General features: G+C 45.3%; 4 protein-coding genes across 6 annotated transcripts; 3 read left to right on the plus strand and 1 right to left on the minus strand.

Moving 5' to 3' along the window:
- The first annotated feature begins 20 nt into the window (after positions 1–20).
- On the plus strand, positions 21–3,758 carry mettl3 (methyltransferase like 3). Its single transcript, XM_057026989.1, has 11 exons — positions 21–278; positions 1,020–1,210; positions 1,311–1,757; positions 1,838–2,013; positions 2,102–2,315; positions 2,386–2,573; positions 2,688–2,726; positions 2,811–2,919; positions 2,998–3,063; positions 3,136–3,248; positions 3,373–3,758. Exons 1-11 carry the CDS (start codon positions 176–178, stop codon positions 3,473–3,475), a joined length of 1,749 nt encoding a protein of 582 aa, XP_056882969.1. The 5' UTR covers positions 21–175; the 3' UTR covers positions 3,476–3,758.
- A 6,275-nt stretch (positions 3,759–10,033) lies between these two features.
- On the minus strand, positions 10,034–12,762 carry tm4sf5 (transmembrane 4 L six family member 5). The gene is made up of 5 exons (XM_057026993.1): positions 12,513–12,762; positions 12,289–12,369; positions 11,731–11,870; positions 10,860–11,052; positions 10,034–10,245 (listed from the first exon to the last, which is right to left on the minus strand). Exons 1-5 carry the CDS (start codon positions 12,684–12,686, stop codon positions 10,228–10,230), a joined length of 606 nt encoding a protein of 201 aa, XP_056882973.1. The 5' UTR covers positions 12,687–12,762; the 3' UTR covers positions 10,034–10,227.
- On the plus strand, positions 12,741–16,450 carry zgc:103586. 3 transcript variants are annotated; one of them, XM_057026997.1, is made up of 8 exons: positions 14,191–14,274; positions 14,462–14,512; positions 14,601–14,798; positions 14,928–15,498; positions 15,578–15,694; positions 15,803–15,914; positions 15,988–16,045; positions 16,230–16,450. In XM_057026997.1, the coding sequence occupies exons 4-8, from the start codon at positions 15,492–15,494 to the stop codon at positions 16,341–16,343; spliced, it is 408 nt and encodes a 135-aa protein (XP_056882977.1). In that variant the 5' UTR covers positions 14,191–14,274; positions 14,462–14,512; positions 14,601–14,798; positions 14,928–15,491; the 3' UTR covers positions 16,344–16,450. The 3 variants fall into 3 exon arrangements, with proteins under 3 accessions (XP_056882976.1, XP_056882975.1, XP_056882977.1); XM_057026996.1 differs by lacking the exons at positions 15,578–15,694; positions 15,803–15,914; positions 15,988–16,045; positions 16,230–16,450 and adding exons at positions 12,741–12,880; positions 13,691–13,767 and having other exon boundaries at positions 14,194–14,274; positions 14,928–15,265; XM_057026995.1 differs by lacking the exons at positions 15,578–15,694; positions 15,803–15,914; positions 15,988–16,045; positions 16,230–16,450 and adding an exon at positions 13,502–13,767 and having other exon boundaries at positions 14,194–14,274; positions 14,928–15,265.
- A 9-nt stretch (positions 16,451–16,459) lies between these two features.
- Positions 16,460–18,658, plus strand: fis1 (fission, mitochondrial 1). The gene is made up of 5 exons (XM_057026998.1): positions 16,460–16,584; positions 17,035–17,167; positions 17,719–17,795; positions 17,899–18,004; positions 18,089–18,658. The coding sequence occupies exons 1-5, from the start codon at positions 16,540–16,542 to the stop codon at positions 18,190–18,192; spliced, it is 465 nt and encodes a 154-aa protein (XP_056882978.1). The 5' UTR covers positions 16,460–16,539; the 3' UTR covers positions 18,193–18,658.
- Positions 18,659–19,186: the final 528 nt, after the last annotated feature.

A 19,186-nucleotide genomic window follows, 5' to 3' on the forward strand; every position in this document is an offset into this window, starting at 1 on the left:
CTGAACACATCTACCGGAACTCCCAGTTACTAAATCAAGATGCTGGTCGGACGCTTTACTCGGCACACCCCGATTTTGGCTCGCTCAGATGGAGGGTGGACGCGGCTCAACCTGTGTTTTGATTGTTTCGGAGTAAGCACCGTCCGTGCTGGTATTTCGATCACTTTGGGTAGTCATGTCGGACACATGGAGCAACATTCAGGCACACAAGAAGCAGCTGGACTCCTTGAGAGAGAGGCTGCAGCGGCGGCGGAAAGACCCAACGCAACTGTCCGCTGGTACGTTCACTTCAGTGTTTAGACCAGATGGACAGAGTAGAGATTAATTATGGTGTAATATTATCCATATATTGTAACAAACCATTGCAATATCGTTAAGTATCAATATTCTTAACGATATTGCTATGGTTCTTCTTGGGAAAATACTTCTATGGGAAAATAAAAAGCCATTTGTTTATTTGCCAGTAAAATGCAATCAGTTATATTTGCAAAGTAATATTTCTTTGAGCAGGGCCGTTGAAGCAAATATGTCTACTTTTTTAAAATGTTGCATTTAGTCAAAAATGTTTCAGTTTTTTCTATTAATTAAAAATCCAAATGCAAATCCGTTTTTTTGTTTGTTTTTAAAGGGGGGCAACCACTTTTGAGTTTTGGTTTATTCTTAAGCAATTTAAAATACATTTTAATCTCGTTAATTACAGTCATATTAGAGGGTTATGTAATATTGATTTAATTTGAATGTCTTGCACTTTACAATATGTAAGCTATGGGTTTATTGTTATTGTTTTCCCCAGGTATATATATTAAATGCCAAAAACCATAAGGATAAAAGATTGTCCAAGGAAATCTCCATTAAGTAATTGTTCAGTATTGATCAAAATAATCAGTCTAATGATTTATGTCACAACTCGGTTATGGAACGACACTGTCTTGTATCAGTGGATCTTATTACTCATAAGATATTTAAGATAAATTAAAAACTGTCAAGCAAGTCACCTTTTATTATTTTTATTTGGACAGATAGTGGAATCCTTACAGAAGGTTCCACAGCGAGGAGTGACAGTCCTGCTCCATCTGCAACTGTCCCGTCTCAAGAAGAGACAGAAAAGCCCCCAGACCCAGAACTGGAGAAGAGACTGTTGGCATATCTCTCCGATCTGAGCCTGTCACTCCCTGCGGATTCTCTCGCCATCACAAACGAACTCCACAGTGTGAGACATAAGTGCAAAAATGCTTTTCTGGTACAGAAAAAAAGAAAAAGCCGTTATGTTAATCTTGGCATGATTTGCCCTTTTGAATTGTCTCCAACAGACTGAAACACCTGTCAGTCACAACTGCATCCAGAGTTTGCTGCTGAAGTTTGCCGCTCAAGAGCTCATCGAAGTCCGGGAGTCCACCTCGTCGTCTTCATCTTCTGCTTCTCCCTCTTCGGTTGTAGTTTCGGTGGACCACACGAAGCTATGGGCCATGATCGGGTCTGTGGCCGGTGGCCAACGCACCGGAGTCAAGAGAAAAGCAGAAGAACAGGCCCCCCACAAAAGAGCTTCGGGCTTCTCATCCTCCATTCAGAGCTCTAGCTCTCCTCCACGCACCTCCTCTCTGACACCTGCCTCCAACGCACAGATGGTGGGGGCTTCGACATCAGGGAGCAGTAGCGAGAAGAAGGGCAGGAGCAGCAAAAACCAGACGTCTCATTTGGACATGGAGATCGAAAGCCTCCTGAACCAACAGTCCACTAAAGAACAACAGAGCAAGAAGGTAGGAAAGATGCCACTGTTCCTGGATCTAGACCAGGAGGACGGTAGATACTGATGTGATGCAAATGTTCTCGTGTCAAGCTGAGCAGAGAAATTCTAGAGTTGCTCAACGCCAGCACAGCCAAGGAGCAGTCTATCGTGGAAAAGTTCCGGTCTCGCGGCCGCGCTCAGGTCCAAGAGTTCTGCGATCACGGGACGAAGGAGGACTGCGTACGCTCTGGGGACGCGCCACAGCCGTGCACCAAGTTACACTTCCGGTCAGGGGCCTTAAAAGTACTTAAACCAACAAATCCCATCTTTTGTGTGACACGACAAAACACTAACGTGCATTTGTGTAACACGCAGTCGCATCATCAACAAACACACTGACGAGAGTCTCGGCGACTGCTCCTTCCTCAACACTTGTTTCCATATGGACACCTGCAAATATGTCCACTATGAGATCGACAGCCCCCCAGAGGCCGAGAGCAGCCTGCTGGGGCCCCAGTCCGGGTCCGCGGAGCTGGGACTGCGGGCGGGAGACGGAGACAGCAACGTGGGGACTCTGTTTCCCTCGCAGGTGAGCGTGAAGCAGGGACCCGGGTCAGAGCCCGGGGTGACGGAGATGGTGACGGATGTTTTTACTGCAGTGGATCTGCTGCGATATCAGATACTTGGACGTGTCAATCCTGGGGAAGTTCGCCGTGGTGATGGCCGACCCACCTTGGGACATCCACATGGAGCTGCCCTACGGAACGCTGACTGACGACGAGATGAGAAAACTGAACATCCCCATTTTGCAAGATGACGGATTCATCTTCCTTTGGGTTACTGGAAGGTAGCTGCTGGTTTAGATCAGAGACCTGGTCATTGTTGAACTTTGCAGCTGATGTTATCTTTATTTTCCGAGTTATGGGTTAATCAGTCTCTTGCTCAACTTTTACTCTGACAGGGCGATGGAGCTGGGCCGAGAGTGTCTCAGTCTTTGGGGGTAGGTCTGTCCAGTTATGTTCTGGCTCCTATCAAGCCCAGGGTGGTCATCTTTCCCTTGATTTGACCTTGTTGCCTTTTTCAGATACGAGCGAGTCGACGAAATCATCTGGGTGAAAACCAACCAGCTCCAGAGGATCATCCGCACAGGAAGGACGGGCCACTGGCTGAACCACGGGAAGGAGCACTGCCTGGTGAGTCTGATGCCTTCAAATGCCCTCTTTGTCAGCAAAAACGAGACTCTGAGCTCGATGAGCTCTGCTTCCCTTCAGGTTGGCGTGAAGGGCAACACCCAGGGCTTCAACAGAGGTTTGGACTGCGATGTGATCGTAGCCGAGGTAAACGACGACCCAGTCCCGGGAGGTAGCACACCCCAAGCTCTTTAATACATTTCAGATGTTCTGCTCCAGGTACGTTCCACCAGTCACAAACCAGATGAGATCTACGGCATGATCGAGAGACTCTCACCTGGAACCAGGAAGATCGAACTTTTCGGACGGCCGCACAACGTCCAGCCCAACTGGTGTGATACTGTTGTTTCAATAAACTACACGCTAAAGAGAGGCAACGGATTCTGATCCCTCTGCTGCTCTGTTTGTTGTAATTTACCTCTCTGGATTTGTCCTTTTGTCTCCTTTCGCCTGTAGGGTAACTCTTGGGAACCAGCTGGATGGCATCCATCTTCTGGACCCAGAGGTTGTGGCCCGATTTAAGAAGCGTTACCCAGACGGTGTCATCTCCAAACCCTAAAACCTGCAGTGACGACTTGTCAGTGGTCACGGGTTGTCACGGGTCGGCACTTGTTCAAAAGACTTTGAATTACCTCCAGCAATTTTATCATTATACCTGTTTGATTGAAATGACCTAAATTACTTTGTTTTTTTTAGAAATGTTTCAGGCATTCATTATTTGTAAAAACAGATATTTTAATGTAATTTGTTATTTTGTCAGTAAACAAAGTTGCATTTTTTTTTTTTACACATTCTTTCTCTCAGATTTGTTGCATTAAAAGTTGAAGATTCTTTTTTAAAAATCTAGTGGGTTTTGGGTTATTTGGTGTTAAATACGCATATTTTAGACAGATGAAGCCGTTTGTCCTTTAAATCAGTAATTAGGTGCTGTAGGGTGGAATTCTAAAGGTTAATGCAATTAGGGCCCAATTTTAACAATACAAATATTAAAACAGGAAGTGCTGAAGGCACATGTGCAGCTTGGTTTCTTTTCAAAAGCATAACTAAGAGGAGGCAAAAGCAGCTGAACAGCATTCAACAATGTCCATTTGTTATGTTCATGAAATCCTTCCTGACTTGAAGACTGTGTTTCCCTCCCTCCACACACAAGTCTTTTAAAAAGAAATTAAAAAAACAAAACAAGGAAGTTCACAAAATAATGCACTTTAGGGTTGTAAATCTTGTAAACAAATCTGCTATCATGCACAAAGATCAGTCCTCTGAAATCATGATGTTGAGTTCTCTGCAGGGGTGCGCAGTGAGCAGGTGTAGTGATGAATGTCGGTCACTTCTAAAAAGTGTGGTCTTTCCCATCACACGATCTAGACCCAGCTAAGCAACAGAAGACTCTGAAGTCCATATCTCTTTTCTGCAGTCGTCCCTCCCCCCCACCCTCAGTAGGTGGCGTCCACTGCGTGGACGTTGCTGTCCATCTGGTGCCGAAAAGACAGCCGGGCTTTGCTGGAGAAATAAATCTGAGAGTTCCGACTCAGGCTTCCCGCTCCGTCACTGTCGCTGCTCCACGATGTGGTGGAGGATAGGCGGGGCTTCGTTTCTTCAATGGGAGATGTGGGCCCTGTGATGGAATAATCCGGATTTAATCCCAGATCGTACACGCGCTTGGTTGTTTGGTGGTAGTTGCGCTCACCTGCCACTGGGGGGCACTGTTTGTTCTTGCAGCGCTCTTTGCAGCGTCTGTAGAAAGGAAAGCACTGGAGCATCTTGACACCCATGGCAGAGCTGTCGGGACAAAACAGACAAATATTACACGTAAAACTTTGATTTTGGTGAAAAAGTGAAACAGTCACAATCAGGCACTGCGCTGACAATCATATTTGCAGATTCGCGCCTTCTCGAGGTCCCAGTTTAATGGAATTATGATGCTGTGCCTCCATTTGGTCACCTGGCATTAGCCAGTATGACTGGATGATGTGAGCCGATCAGTATGTTCAGCACCATTATTATCTCAAATGAGTCTAATCCAAGAGAGGTACATCAGAATGTCGCCGTTGCATGGATTATGCGCCAGACAAGTTCACGTCTGCAGGCACTTGGCCTGAGAGGAGGAGACTAATCGGGTTAGGAAATAGGTCAAGTGAAAGCCAGCAGCGGGATCATGAAGGGTTCCGAGAACTGCCAAAGACATAAAACAAGGTGGAAGAAAGACAACATTCCAACAGAGTTCCTGCACAACGCACGGTGAAATCACATGCACAGCAAGACGCAGCCTGTCAGAACTAATGAGGAATGAGGTTGAGAAAGAACTAAAAAAGAGTGATGGAGAAACCAGTTGATCCTATAGTCTCACTTTCTTCAATAATGCACAAAAGAAAGGAAATTCCTGATTTTTTCCACCCATTCGGTTTAATGCGCCACCTGTGAAACTTCACACCCTTTTGCAGTCAATGGGTCCATTATAGTTGGTTCAGCCCAGGGAAAGAAAGTACAGCAGAGGCTGCGCAGACGTCTGCCAGCGTTAATGGTCAGTGGGGCGGAATTTTGGGCCGAGGCAGCGATTAGCTGCAAGGGTTGGAGCAGAAGGTAGCAGAAAGGGAGCAACATGGAGGCTTTCATGCGTGTGTTTACAGCCTGACCATATTTACCCAGCATATTTACCCCCCACCCCACACATACACACCGACTAAGACATCTTTCCTCTGGCAGTCCACGCATGGCCTCTGCATTTGCTTTGTAAACAGTGTTGAGCAAGAGCACTCACCACCCCCCCCCCCCCCCCCTCCCCCCCCACCCCACCTACTTTTACCCCCCTCCACAGGCTTCATAGGACCTGCGGCCCCCTGAAGCACAACTCTACACCTGTTTTTTGGTTGTTTTTTAAAAGGCTGATTTCTGATTATATTTTGAGACATTTAAGGGAGTGCGCAAATGATGTTTTAGACACATGTCACAAGAGTACATTTCTACATTTCCAGCTTCAAACTCATTTGGCTACAATCCCTGACCTGCAGATGACAACCAGCGCGGTGGGGCTTTGTCACTTTCATGTGGCTGAAAATAACCCCCCCGCCCACACACACACACACACACACACACACGCACACACGCACACACAACACGCGCGTCACAGGGGCACCTTCCGCGCTGAATGAAAGGCTGTGCCAGACGGGATTATCAGCTTTCCACCAGGCCACTACGCACCAATTATCTCTCCTCCGTCGATGAGTGTTGGACCAAAATAACTTCATTTGAACACGAACCCACTTTAGTTTGGTTTTGCTTCCTGGGGACGAGAAGTGATTGTTTTCAGAGTAGCATTTTTAAGGCTCGATCCTGGGGCAACTGCATTGACGGACAGACTGATTTCTGATGGGCGAACTAACCCAGTGACACACCTCCTCCTCCTCCTCCTTTCCGAGGAAAACAACCAAACCAGTCTTTTACCATCTAAAGATGACTTGATGCCACGATTACCCCCCCCAGACCGCCGCGACGCGCGCAATTTTGCATCGGGATTTACATTTTTAGCGCTTTAATTCGGAAGGACTATTTTATATAAATGAAGTTACCTGGTGGGTAAACCGAGGCGGATACAGGCTGTTGAGGATAAATAGGTTACTGCTGAGAGGTCTCCAGGCTGGCTCCTCGCTTTCCCCGCTTCCCTTCCGCGGATCTGTGCGTCTTCGCGGCGCGTCCCAGAATGTGCGCTCCGGTGCGTCCTGGCTGGCGGTGCGGGAAGGTTTCCGTGGCGCGGCGACCGAACTTTAAATAGCTAATCCCCGGCGTGCTGTGAGCTGACACGCCCGCTATCAGCCACCCTCCCTCCTCTGTCCGCTCAGCCTGCCCACACGTACGGCACGGCCTCCTTCCTGCAGGCTCTGTCTACACCATTAACATGTTTGCTGATAGGGAAAACTCGAATTACAGAGTGTGAAACAGCCTATAAATAGCTTGTTTAGTCCAGGTGATGAGGTCATGGTTGAAATCAGATACCAGGCCACAAGAGTTCTGCAGACAAAAGCAATGATGTGATTTAAATTCAGCTGGATTGGTCTGATGTTGTCCATGCATCAGTTGCCTGTTGCTACTTCTGATGTGATTAAGGCAGATTTGAAGGCTCCTGGAACTCAGAAGTGGCTCTTTTGCAGCCCCACACCGCAGAATCGACCTTCAAGGAAAAAAGGTGTCACTTCCCGAGTGGATCTGCGGGTGTTGGGCCCTCATGCCTGGCGACACAAGCTTTTATTTTGAAACGCCTCATAAATTCCTTGCTTTGCCGACGTCACAGCCAGAGCCATGACAGAGCACTCCCCACATTTATGTGTGCCACCAGAATTAGCCGCCTTGACAACAGTTTAAAAGCCTCGTCTGGCCAGTTCGGAAGAGGAATGTTTGCACAGCAGAGTTTTATTAATCAACAGCCACGTTGATTGTAGGTGGTGAGCTGCGGCGCATCCGTAGGTCTTTACGCCAAAGCGTTCCAGCTCTGATGGACAAAACATCAAGATGAACATTTACAGACCGGTAACCAGGTCAATATTTCCAAGGTCAAGGTCGCCTTGTCCTCGGAGGCTGGTTCCTTCCAGATACCTTGAGGTATTCCCTGGAATCCAAGGACGAGGGTCAGCACACCCTCATCTCTGCAAATATCTCAGTTTATGCTGCAACTCCAAACCGGAGCAATTCGACTTTGGAGGTCAAAGGTCACTGTTACTTCAACCACTATTACTTCAAGGACCTCCCCAATACCCCCCTCCCCCTATGCTCCCAATGTGAAAAAATAGGTTTGGAAGTTGAGAGTTCAGCAGTTTGAGAATCCAGTCCGTCACGCTCAGAGTTCCTGTTCAGCACACGCACGTGCACGTTTACGTGCAAACCTTTGAACCTTCTAGATGTTTGTGGAGGATACATGTTGGTTTAACATTGTCACAAAGTTGATTTAAAGTAGAAGCAATGAGAAAAAAGTGAAATGACAACATCATTTCATTTTGGATAATTAATGTTTCTCTACAAATTTGTCTGAGGGGTCAAATATCACGAGTGCAGATTGTTTTAAATTTTAAATTCTACCTCAGACCCCTTTTATCAGGGATCTTTTTCATGTTTTTATGTCATCTATGTGAGTATTTTCCCAATTTATGCTATGATCAACTTTCACTTCATTTTTGAGGCAAATATTTCACTTTTCTGCATCATCCTCTTGTTAATATTTAATATTTTGTCCAAAATAACAAAAGCACATGTACCTAATTTATCCAGTTTCACCTTGATATCTTTAAAAGTGTTTTTTTTTAAAAAAAGATTTCACCTGGATGGAACTTCTTTTAAACTTTCCACTTAAAATTACTCATCCCCCTCCTGACATTTTTTAAATTTTCTTGCCATCATTATTAAACTGTTAAAGCCTGTATTGTCAACGTGACCAGTCTAACCAGAATGGCTGGACAGTCCCGTTTTTTGGAATTTTGAACAGTTTTCACTTTCAGCTCTCGTGAAACTCAATGTCCTGATTTCCTATAATATCAGATATGTGCGTTAACTGTGCTGTGAGTCACACGAGCCTGGTGGGGGGGTCCGAGCCCCTGGAGGTCTGAGCGGTGCCGCTGCTGCCTGCCCCTCGTTCCTCTCCTTGGTTTCCTGCCGATCAGCTGGATGGTGGGGGGAGTTAGCAGAGGTGAGCAACTCCAGATGTGAATCAGGGAGGTCTGAAGATAGAGAGCCCCCCCCCCCACCCCCCCACCCCAGCTCTCAGGCTGTGCACATCCAGTCCTCGCAGGCTTAAACCAGTGTTGTCCTCTCTGTCAGAGTTGTTGTTTTTTCCAATCATGCCTCATCCCAGCTCGCCCCCCCACTCGCTCTTCCGGAATTAGTCGGCTCTCTTGTTGACGTTGGAGAGCTCCCGCACAGCCATGGTCCGGGCCGGTCCCCCCCCCCCCCCCCCAGCTGTTTTCTCCAGTCCGTCACCTTATTATAACCCAAGAATCCACAAAGTTTTACCTCTCGGTGTCAATGTGTGACCTCCTCTCTATATTTGCTCTCACCTGCGCGTCCTCGGGGAAGTTTGTCTCCATCCCATAAATGGAGGCCTGTCCACCCCCCCCCCCCTTTGTTTTTTTTGTGTTCTTCCAAAGAACCTGCCTGCACTACCAGGTGATGTGACTATTTACAGCTGGGCTTCAGTCATTAATGGCTGAGCTGATTGGTGGGTGGCGGACGGGAGCGGTGTTATTATCCTGTGAATGTGCCACTTACAGCGCTTGTGGTCGGGACACAGACGGAGAACAGGTACACGACTGTCCAGAGAGAACCAGGCACTTCTCTGGCCAAAGTCTGGTTGGTGCTGGCTGGTTCTGCTTCACGGCGCCCTGCTCTCCCCTCACGGCCTCCTCTTTGTCAGCCGGGGGGGGGTGGGGGGGGTCAGGACAGGAAAAGGGGTACATTTCTAAAAAGGGCCTCGCCACGGGGGCGGATTTGAAGTGTGAATAAGACAGAGGAATTTTGTGCCGTTGGGGGCAGTTTTTGTCTTCCAGGCTTCCTTGAGGCCCGTGTACATGTACAAGTTTGCCTTCTCTGGATTCTTTCACAGGGAGGGGGGGGGCTGCGATTTGCATAAGAAGTAGCTGAGAGAGGGGTCCTGCTCTTTGTCCGGCCGATTACTTATTCCGCTCACTTCTGGGATTATATAAGGCGGCCGTGCCGGCCAAGCCAACTGTGTGATAGCTGCTGTATGATGTGAGACACAAGGCCTGCTTGAACCTGCACCACGGCGACGGAGTGGGCGGGGACCCTAGCACATAATCTTGTGCAATATGACAAAATACACCATGGTAACAAAAACACTGGGGATCTAAACGTCGCTCTCAGAGGTCGGTGGCTAAATTAACCCTTGTTTAGCTTTAAAGTTAGATAACAATTACCACGAAGCAGCGCCTCATTACCAGCTTAACATGTTGGGCTTGTACAGCTGCACTGAACCAGGCGGCCGCGGGGGGAGGGGGGGTTCTTGCCCTTTGACCCTTGTCTGGATGGACTATAATCCTGTTTGACGCGGCCGCCGTCTGTACACCCGTTAGGCGGGGTTGTACGGCACTTCCTGTAAATATCAGAGTCAACACAAATGTCACGTTTCCAATTTTTTGTTTTAATCCTCACATCAATTTTAAATAAACACCAAAACAACTCAGCCAAAAAGGACCAGAATTCTTCATCTACTCTTATTTGTTGATCCTCATGTATCACCTGTATTGATCTAGCAGATATATGACACACGTGGCCGCAGTAGATTCACGACAGCTGGACCCTCTTCCTCATGTTTCACAGTCCGCTGTCGTCCTGCAAAAGGACAGGAAACAACCCGTTAACATCAGGACAGGAACTCAGTGTTCTGATGTTAATAAATACAGGTATCGTCTAAATGGTAAAAGGCCATTTGTTTGGCTTTTCCTGAAATAGGAGAGAACTGGCGTTAAAATGTACCACTATTGTGTTCATTGCTTCAGTTAGCGTAAAGTCAGCAGAAACACTTTACCTCAGGCTCAACCACTCAGTAAATCTGAGCTTAATCGTCAACCCCGGTGGACATTTAGTTTCAAAAGGGTTCTGCACATGTTAAATAATGATTGACACGGACACATGTTGTCGTGTCCTCACAAGTTGAGCCTCAAGAGCAGATGCTAGTTTAGCGTCTGTATCAGTAATTTGTAAACAGCTTTATAAACACTAATGGTTTGTTTTCTCCTCATACATTGCAATGAAAGACACAGCTTAGATTTTACACATGTCCTACATAACCCGCCAAATAGCAAAGCATGTTAGCATAGCCTGTAAACATGTGAAAGTGCAAAGAGTTGCCAGTTTTATAAAATATGCCTTTTTTTGATTAATTTGGCTACTAAACTTCCTCTCCCACCAATTCCAAGAATGATCAGGGCGTTAGTCCGACGTACGTCTTTGCTGTCACGGCAGTCTCCGCAGATGCAGCCCAGGCAGCCGTTGACCACCTGGATGCCGCAGAGCACCAGCTGCAGCACCCCAATGCCCAGCAGGATGGAGAACAGGACCACGTGCCACATCACCACGTTCTTGGGCTCCTCACAAATGGACCACAGAGTCTGGTTGACAAGGTAACTGCCATTGCCCCTGCAGGTCAAACACGAGCACGTCCAGAGTGAGAGCTTTGTCTTTTATGCTTCATCGTGGTGACTCATAAATTAGTGTCGGCATATTAGATAATATCAGTTGGCGACTATAAGACTCAACCAGGAACTGGGTGACAATAAAGCTTCTATTGAGGGGACAAACTTCTACGCTCCAAAGATGGAACAATGACAATGGACAACAAACAGGTTCTGCAAAAATGGTGTCCAAAAAGAGAAAAAAATGGAGCTGAGCTGTGGAAATAATGCTCTTTAGCATCAACTATTGTTAACAGTGAGTTATGCTAACAGGTGACTCACTATGGTGCAGTTTAGCAGCTTTAGCACTGCTAAAAAAGGTTCGATTCCGATCTGTTGCAGAGGGAGAACAAGCGCGCCACCTATTGGATTATAGCGTTATTGCCGGTGTTATATGTTGTATGTTATATGTTTTTTTTATATATAGATTTCTTGGTTATTGTTATTTCAATTTTCAAATACAACATAGAACATAAATGTACTTTTTATTTTCTTTACACACACCACTTAATTTTTTTTCTTACTGTTGACTTATAGTCTCCAAAAAATAAGAATTTGTTAAATGTACATCAGTATGAATGGGTTTTCCTCCTTTTACCAACATCACATCTTTATATTTGAATGTTCATGATAAAGCACTTACGCGCCCATGTTTTCAAAGGGGTATTTCCACTCAGTGCCCGTATAACACCTGGGTCCAATAGCCAGGGCGGCTGACGCCACGCTGGTGCAGTAGATGGATCCAACCACGCCAAACGCCGAGCAGAAGACGGAGTTCAACATCTAGAAGAAAGAATTGCGGCCTGTCTTTATTCGTCAAATAAGGGTAATCAGACTCCTGAGAATCCATTTTTATCGCTTTTCTTGCATTAAATGAGGTGCTCATAGCAAGATATGCCCATAGGAACTTTAATCTGGATTAATGTGAAATGTAGTGGACGCAACCTCCCACTGTTGTGACACATACCCAGAAAACAGGGTTTCATGCAAAACAAGACAATAAAGGCCATTAAAGGGAGATATGCTGATGATACACTGATGAGCTGTTGATAATAGAGATTTGTCCAAGGTGCAGTGATAAAAAGGCTCCATTCCTCGTGTTTGCCTCCACTATCTGATACAGCATCTGCCTATTTTACAGCCCATCATTAACGATCGAGGGCCTGGCACCGCCCGTATCATCGCCGGCGACTCCCCTCACCCTACAGCGATTTCCACAGCAACCCGTGCCGCAGCAACCCTTGCCCCCGGCCCTGATAGCGGAGCAGCTCGGGCACAGCATCTGCAACGTGCAAAAGGGTCATCAGGCGACACATGAGGCCAAATAACGCAGACATGGAAATTCAAACTGTTTCGGAATAAACAGAGTAAACAGTGAGAGCCCAGGCTTTCGTAGTTGTGGGCAGATCGTTGGTTTGTACTCACAAAGAGGCCCCCTCCGATCAGCCCCCCCATGAGCAAGACCTGCAGAGAGATCTGATCCATTTCAAGTTGTTCCCCATTCGGGAAGAAGAGCAGCAAGTTGGAGATCATGCAGATGAAGGCCGAGGGCAGCAGGATGAGGCCCACCAGGCGGGAGCATTTCCCCGTGCAGCACATGCTTCTCGCTCCTCTCCTGTGTCGCTCGTGAAGACCTGTGAGATGAATACGGTCGGGACTCGAGCGTCTCGTGGCAAGTCAGAGTTACAGGAGTGACGGGTGGACCCAGGATAAAAGGAGGAGGCGCGTGTGGAGAGGGAAGCTCAACTCTGTTGACGCGCACACGTCAAACACGACCGGTGACCAGAACAAAGGTCGATCACAAATCAGCTTTCAAACCCACGTATTTCCCCACCAGGATGGACGATGATAAAGGGGAAAGGAGAAAGACGAGAACAGGGGACAAAAAAGAATTGAGGAGGGGGCAGGCGATGCAGCCAGATGCACTTTGATACCTTCTCATCGTGCTAATGGCCGGTTTCTGCCATTTATGACCAAAACACAAACACAGAAGAGGGCTTGTCCCACAGCGCCGATTAATGAGATCATTGTTGACTAAAGACAGAGGCCAACGCTCACGTTGTTATGCAACCTGTGCATCCCAAAAAGAAAAGGATCAAAATATCCAATTTGCTCCCGTCAGAGTTCTCAGCAGGGATAGTTGGTGTTTCTAAAAAGAAATAATATATACTATAATAGAGACTTTGACAACTTTTATTGGAATGTGTAGTACACTGTACAATGTATGTGGATAAATGTGCAACTGTACAATATCAGGACCTGCAAAGTGTGCAGGTCAGATAAATAGTCTATAAAAACTGTGCAATACCAGAAATTTCGAAAAGTGTGGGAGTCAAATATAGTCCAGTGGGATGGGTGAGCAATTCTAAAGTCTGTGTGTGTGGGGGGGGGGCAAAGCTGCTACATACAGAAGCTGGTGGTCCTGCCCCGGATGCTTCGGAACCTCTTCCCAGAGGGGAAATCAGTCCATGATGGGGGTGTGAGGGGTCTCCACTGATATTTCCTGGGGATAAGCAGCGCGTCTGTGCAGGAGGGGAAGGAACTGGGCACATCAAAGCGAGCACTTTTACTTTTGGTTTCACTGTTTATTTTTGTCAAAACAGGCTCGTCCACATGAGGAATCCCCGACATCTTCCTGTAAAGTCCTTCACTCGAGACTCCAGTGAGAAGGCGATGGCAGGCAAGTGCTTAGCGTCTGTATCATTAAAAAAAAAATGTCGGTGTGTTGATATGTTGGAGCCAAAATGTTGATAGTGTATATTGAATCCCAAAATACTGTTAACTAAAAACTGGCTCAGTTTACCTTAACTTCTTGGTGGGTTTTATAGTGTAACCGTGATGTCAGGTTGTCAAGTTGATGATTTATGTTTTGTACAACACAATTAATGGTCCAATATCAAACAGTGTGCTATTGCATTTTAGGGGAAAAAAGTAATATACAGACATGCATTTTATAGGGTGTAATAACATCAACATGCTGTACACAGTCTTTTTGCTCACTTAGCAATGGGTATTTGTATAAAAATCAATGCGGGTCCCCCTCCGTGAGGGCTAGCTAGCGTGTTACCCTAATGCAGACCTTTAGTCTGTCTGTCTCCCTCTACAGGCCGACCGATGAGAGTCACTGTGGGCACCGTGTGGAGTTTCCATGTTGGTCCTCCTCCACCAACACCTCAAAGACTAAGTGGTGACTACGTTCATTATAATTTACATACTTTAAAAAAAAAAAAATTGTGATCATTGCAATAACAAAAAATGTCAGTTTTGTAATTTTATTTTGGTCAGGATTGGTCTCAAGGTTTAGCCACAACGCCTCAGCTATTAATTGAATTTTTTTAAATTTTAATGACTTGATTGCACCTTTCCCCCTGTAGTGGGAAAGACGGTGATGGTGACCCTCTTCACCCTGATGCGAGTCAGCTTTGGTCAGCATAATTTCTATTTCTGTGCCTTCACCCTGTATGTTTTCTGGCCGCTTGCTGACCTTTTGACCTTGTCCCTGCCTCATCACAGGGGTCGTCTATTTCCATGAGTGTCCTCAGCACCCCAACATTCCCAACTACCTGCTGGGTCTGGCTATGATGACTCTGCTCATGATTCCATTCGTGACTTTTCCCTGCGAGAGTTTTGCACCTCAGGAGCCTCCGAGAGGCCTCAAACTTTGCCTACTGCCTTTATTAGGTCTCTTCATGCTCGTCTGGGCTCTGGCAGGTAGGGATTCTCCTCACACAGCACTTTTTCCCCCCTGGTTTTCCTTTGTAAATCCTGACATCACAGTTTTTACAGTGGCGGGAGGCGAGCAAATTAGAAGTTTGACACTTGACCTCTGCCCTCTTCCAGGTGCTGTGTTCGTCTTCTCGGCCTATCAGCCCAACTACGACCCCACGGCAGCCGACGGCCTTTACTGCAACAAAAACTTGTACACCTTTTCGTTCTGGAACGCCGTGCTGGATATGTTTTCCTTAGGATCGATCCTGGCCAAAAACTGTAGATCTGTCCTGGTTAGCGTGTCCATTAGTCCCACTGCTGGACCCTCAAATGTATAATCAGCGGACCAAACATGTGCCTGATTTAATTTAACTCCTATATATATATACAGTATATGTCATCTTGGTTTTTATGCTTTTGCTGCATTCTGTTCCTTGACTCAAAATTAAATGTTAATCTTTAAAAATCCAGATTGTGGGTAAATGGCAGAGTTTTGAACAGCTTTTCTCCTCATGGTCAGTTAGTTATTATATGTTTCAACATTTCACCTTCGAACACAACCAATCAGTGGCCGTCTGTCCATCCAGCCAATGACGTCGGTTTTAACAGAAGCAGCCGCTTTTTACCCTTTAAACTGAGTCGCTGCGCTCCACATCTGGATCCTCGGAACCTGCCTGAGCCCCCTCACCTCACACTATGACAGGTAAGCCCACTTCGCCGTGTTTACACCTAACGCGCCATTGGTGATTTATCACGTGGTTTTATGACCGTTTCATGCGCAGATTTAATCAAAGAGCTGGTTTCTAAGTGCCTGCAGGCCCGGAACGCTGCATACTGTCCGTACAGTCGCTTCCCTGTCGGTGCCGCGTTGTTGACGCCGGATGGCGCTATAATCACAGGTAAAGTTGACACAGGAGCGGGCGTGTTGTAGTGGGAGTTTTCTGGGCGGAAGCTTGGTGCATTTGGCTGTCATTTAAATTAGTTAATTATTGATTGTGTGTTTCCAGGCTGCAACGTGGAGAATGCCTCTTTTGGTTTAACTGTGTGTGCTGAGCGCGTGGCCGTCCAGAGGGCCGTGGTGGAAGGGTACCGGAAGTTCACTGCCATTGCAGTGTCATGGTGACTGTGTTCATTGGTGCACATTAGGCGCGTTACAAATGTACTCAGGTTCTGCTGCATTTCTTCTTCCCAGTGACATTGAAGACAGCTTTGTTGGGCCATGTGGGGCCTGCCGACAAGTTCTTATGGAGGTTGATACCCGCTTTTTAAATTTGTACAAACCTTTTCAAGGTCATTGTAGCACTTGAAATAAGGTTATTTGTGCTGACTTTGAGTGTAATTGCAAATAAATGCATGACCAAATCAGAACAAATGACGACTTAAATTTTACTGTGTGTAGTGCTAATTTATTGTTGTTCCTTTTTATCCCTCCAGTTTGGATCAGACTGGGTTGTGTACTTGACCAAGCCGGATGGAACTTACAGAGAAACCAGCCTCAGGGAACTGTTGCCTCTTGCATTTTCTCCACAACATTTGGCAAAGAAATGAAAAAATGTCATAATTGACTACTGTAACTTCACACCTTTTTATATTGTAATGTGTCTTTGGTGTCAGAACACGAACAATTCTGTATTAAAGACGTTTTGGACACGTGACATTGTTATCATTACTCATTTCCGCTCAGGGATTTGCGTCGATACCACGTGATTAAATGTAGGCGGACTTTAGGTTCATTTCCGGAAACATGGAGGCGATTTTGAGCGATGTTGTAGCGCCTGACGACCTTTTAGTAAGATTTTAGCCAACTAATTTTCATTATTTCACTCCAACGCACGCTGTTGTACACAGACGACAAACGCTGGTCTTTCTAAATCGTTTGTTGACTCGTTAAAAGCTAAAATATGTCTGGATTTTGACATGTCGTAGCAGAAAGTGTCGCGTCACATTAGCCACCAAAATGCTAATTATGACAGATCCTGCGACGAGAAGTTTAATTCTTTTCTACAAAGATTACATTTGCGCTTGAAATGGTTGACGATAATTAATTGATTTTATTTCATCTTCATGTTCTATCAGCTGTGAATTTTGTAGCAATCAGTGTTAGCATTACGCGGCCATTGCTGATTTCGTAGTTTTAAATGATGGCTGTTCTGGTTCACTCTCAGCCGATAAATTAATTTGTGAGATTTTGGATACTTTTCCATTTTAATCACCAACTGTTGTTTATGTGTTCGGACAGAAATTTGAAAAGAAATACAACAACGAACTGGTAAAGGGAGCCGTTTCCAAAGAAACCAGGTTCGAATATGCCTGGTGTCTGATCCGGAGCAAATACACGGAGGACATCAAGAAGGGAATTGTGATTTTGGAAGGTCAGTTTGTCATAAAATCTTGGATTATCAGACTGAGAAGGTATAAAATAAATGTATAAAACCAGTGTTGTTTTAACTGCCAGGAGTGACAAAATAAAATCAGGAAATTTCCTCTTCATCAGGTTGAAAGTACAAATGAAAATGAACAAAGCATAAAATAAATGAATTACTTGATTAAATGTAACCCACTTTAACCTCTTGCTCAAGAACCCCCTAAAACTGTGACATTTATTGAGTGTTTCTGACTGTTTTTTTGTAGTTGTAGAGGTCCTGTTGCTCAAAGATAACAATAGATGTTAAATGAATAAATGCCTTGGTTGAACCCTCTCTTCAAGTGTCGATTTTTAATATTGGAAAAAAGGATTAAAATAAGCATGTATACACTGAACATCACAGCTAAACTGGATTTATATCCTGTTGAAAATAAGGTCAAATAATGCTACAATGTTAACTAATGTTAACATTAAAAACTATTTTCACTCATTCACATTGAAATTGTACCAAATCCTTTTAGAGTAGTTTTCAAGTGTTTTTTTTTCTTTTCCATATAGAACTTGTTCATAAAGCATCCAAGGATGATTCCAGGGACTTCTTGTTCTACCTTGCAGTGGCCTACTACAGACTGAAGGTAAGAACCTTCATCCAAAGTCAAGCACAGATTTCAAAAGCAGCACTTGCATTTGAACACGCGTTTAAATATCTCATTGGCCATTTTGTTTTTCTTCCCGCAGGACTACGAGAAAGCCCTGAAGAACATCCGAACACTTCTGAAGAACGAGCCTGGGAACAAGCAGGCCCTGGATCTGGAGCAGCTCATCAATAAGGCTCTAAAGAAAGGTAGGAGCCCGTCAGAGCACCAACAGAAGCGGATCACTGAAACCTTTTAAGAGAGAACGCTGACGCTCGCTTTGTCTCTTTTAGACGGATTGGTCGGCATGGCCATCGTGGGGGGCATCGGGCTCGGCCTGGCCGGTCTAGCGGGCCTCGTCGGCCTGGCTGTCGCAAAGGGATCCACCAAATCTTAACCTGGACACCTTTTTTTCTGGACTGACACGCTTGTACATCCCCTGCAGTTGAAGCTGAATGAGAATCATACCATATAAAACAATTAGAACTCTTCCTGCTTTCATATTTTCACAGATTTGACATCATTTATTTGTTTCTACCCGCACCACAGACAACATTCTTATATCTCTAAATAAATCACTCACATATACGATAGTAACAGCAAGTGTAACACGTTATTCGACATTTACATAAAGTGCATTTTGAGTTTTGTCTGATTTTTTTTATAATATATATATGTATATAATTTAACATTAAACAGTTAATGTAAAGAAATGCTTGTTTAATGCCAAAAGCCACATTGTGGTGTGTTTTCTGGCGTCCAGCTGGCGTTCTGGACACGTTCCAGTCGTCCTGGATTCCTCTGGAAATTTGTGCTAACAAACCCACTAAACGAACAGGTAATAAAACTGATTTTGAAAGAGATTTGTTTTTGAGAACGTACTGTAACAAACACACCGATGACTCACTTTTCAGATCAAATGAAAGTAGTTTAATTACATTTGCAGGTGAATTTGTGCCACCTTAGCTCCTGTCACCCAGATCCAAGAGTTGGCAAATCGGTGCGAATAAAAGTGAATCGTCTGCGTAAAATATAGCTTTATTCTTTAATTACTTGAAAGTTTTGAAGGTTGAACCTCCATTAAGACTACTAACCTCTTTCCGTAAAGGATGGAGCGAAGTCTGCTCTATAATTAAATTCTTATCACAGTCTTTTATTGACCCTTTTAGATTTACAACGATGTTTTTTTTGAGGCTAAGTTCGAGGTGTGCCCGTTTGAACAAAACCTTTCCTTACATCGATCAGTCTCGCATCTTGCCCCGTGGGGCAATTCAAGTCTCTTTTTTTTTTTACAACAAAAAGGCTTATGGGAGCTATCAGCTGTGTGTGGCGTTATCAACCACACGGAGTGTTACTCATTTACCAGCCTCACAACACCGAAACTCGGCTTG

Source organism: Takifugu flavidus, chromosome 3, assembly GCF_003711565.1.
Source record: "Takifugu flavidus isolate HTHZ2018 chromosome 3, ASM371156v2, whole genome shotgun sequence".
NCBI lineage: Eukaryota > Metazoa > Chordata > Actinopteri > Tetraodontiformes > Tetraodontidae > Takifugu > Takifugu flavidus.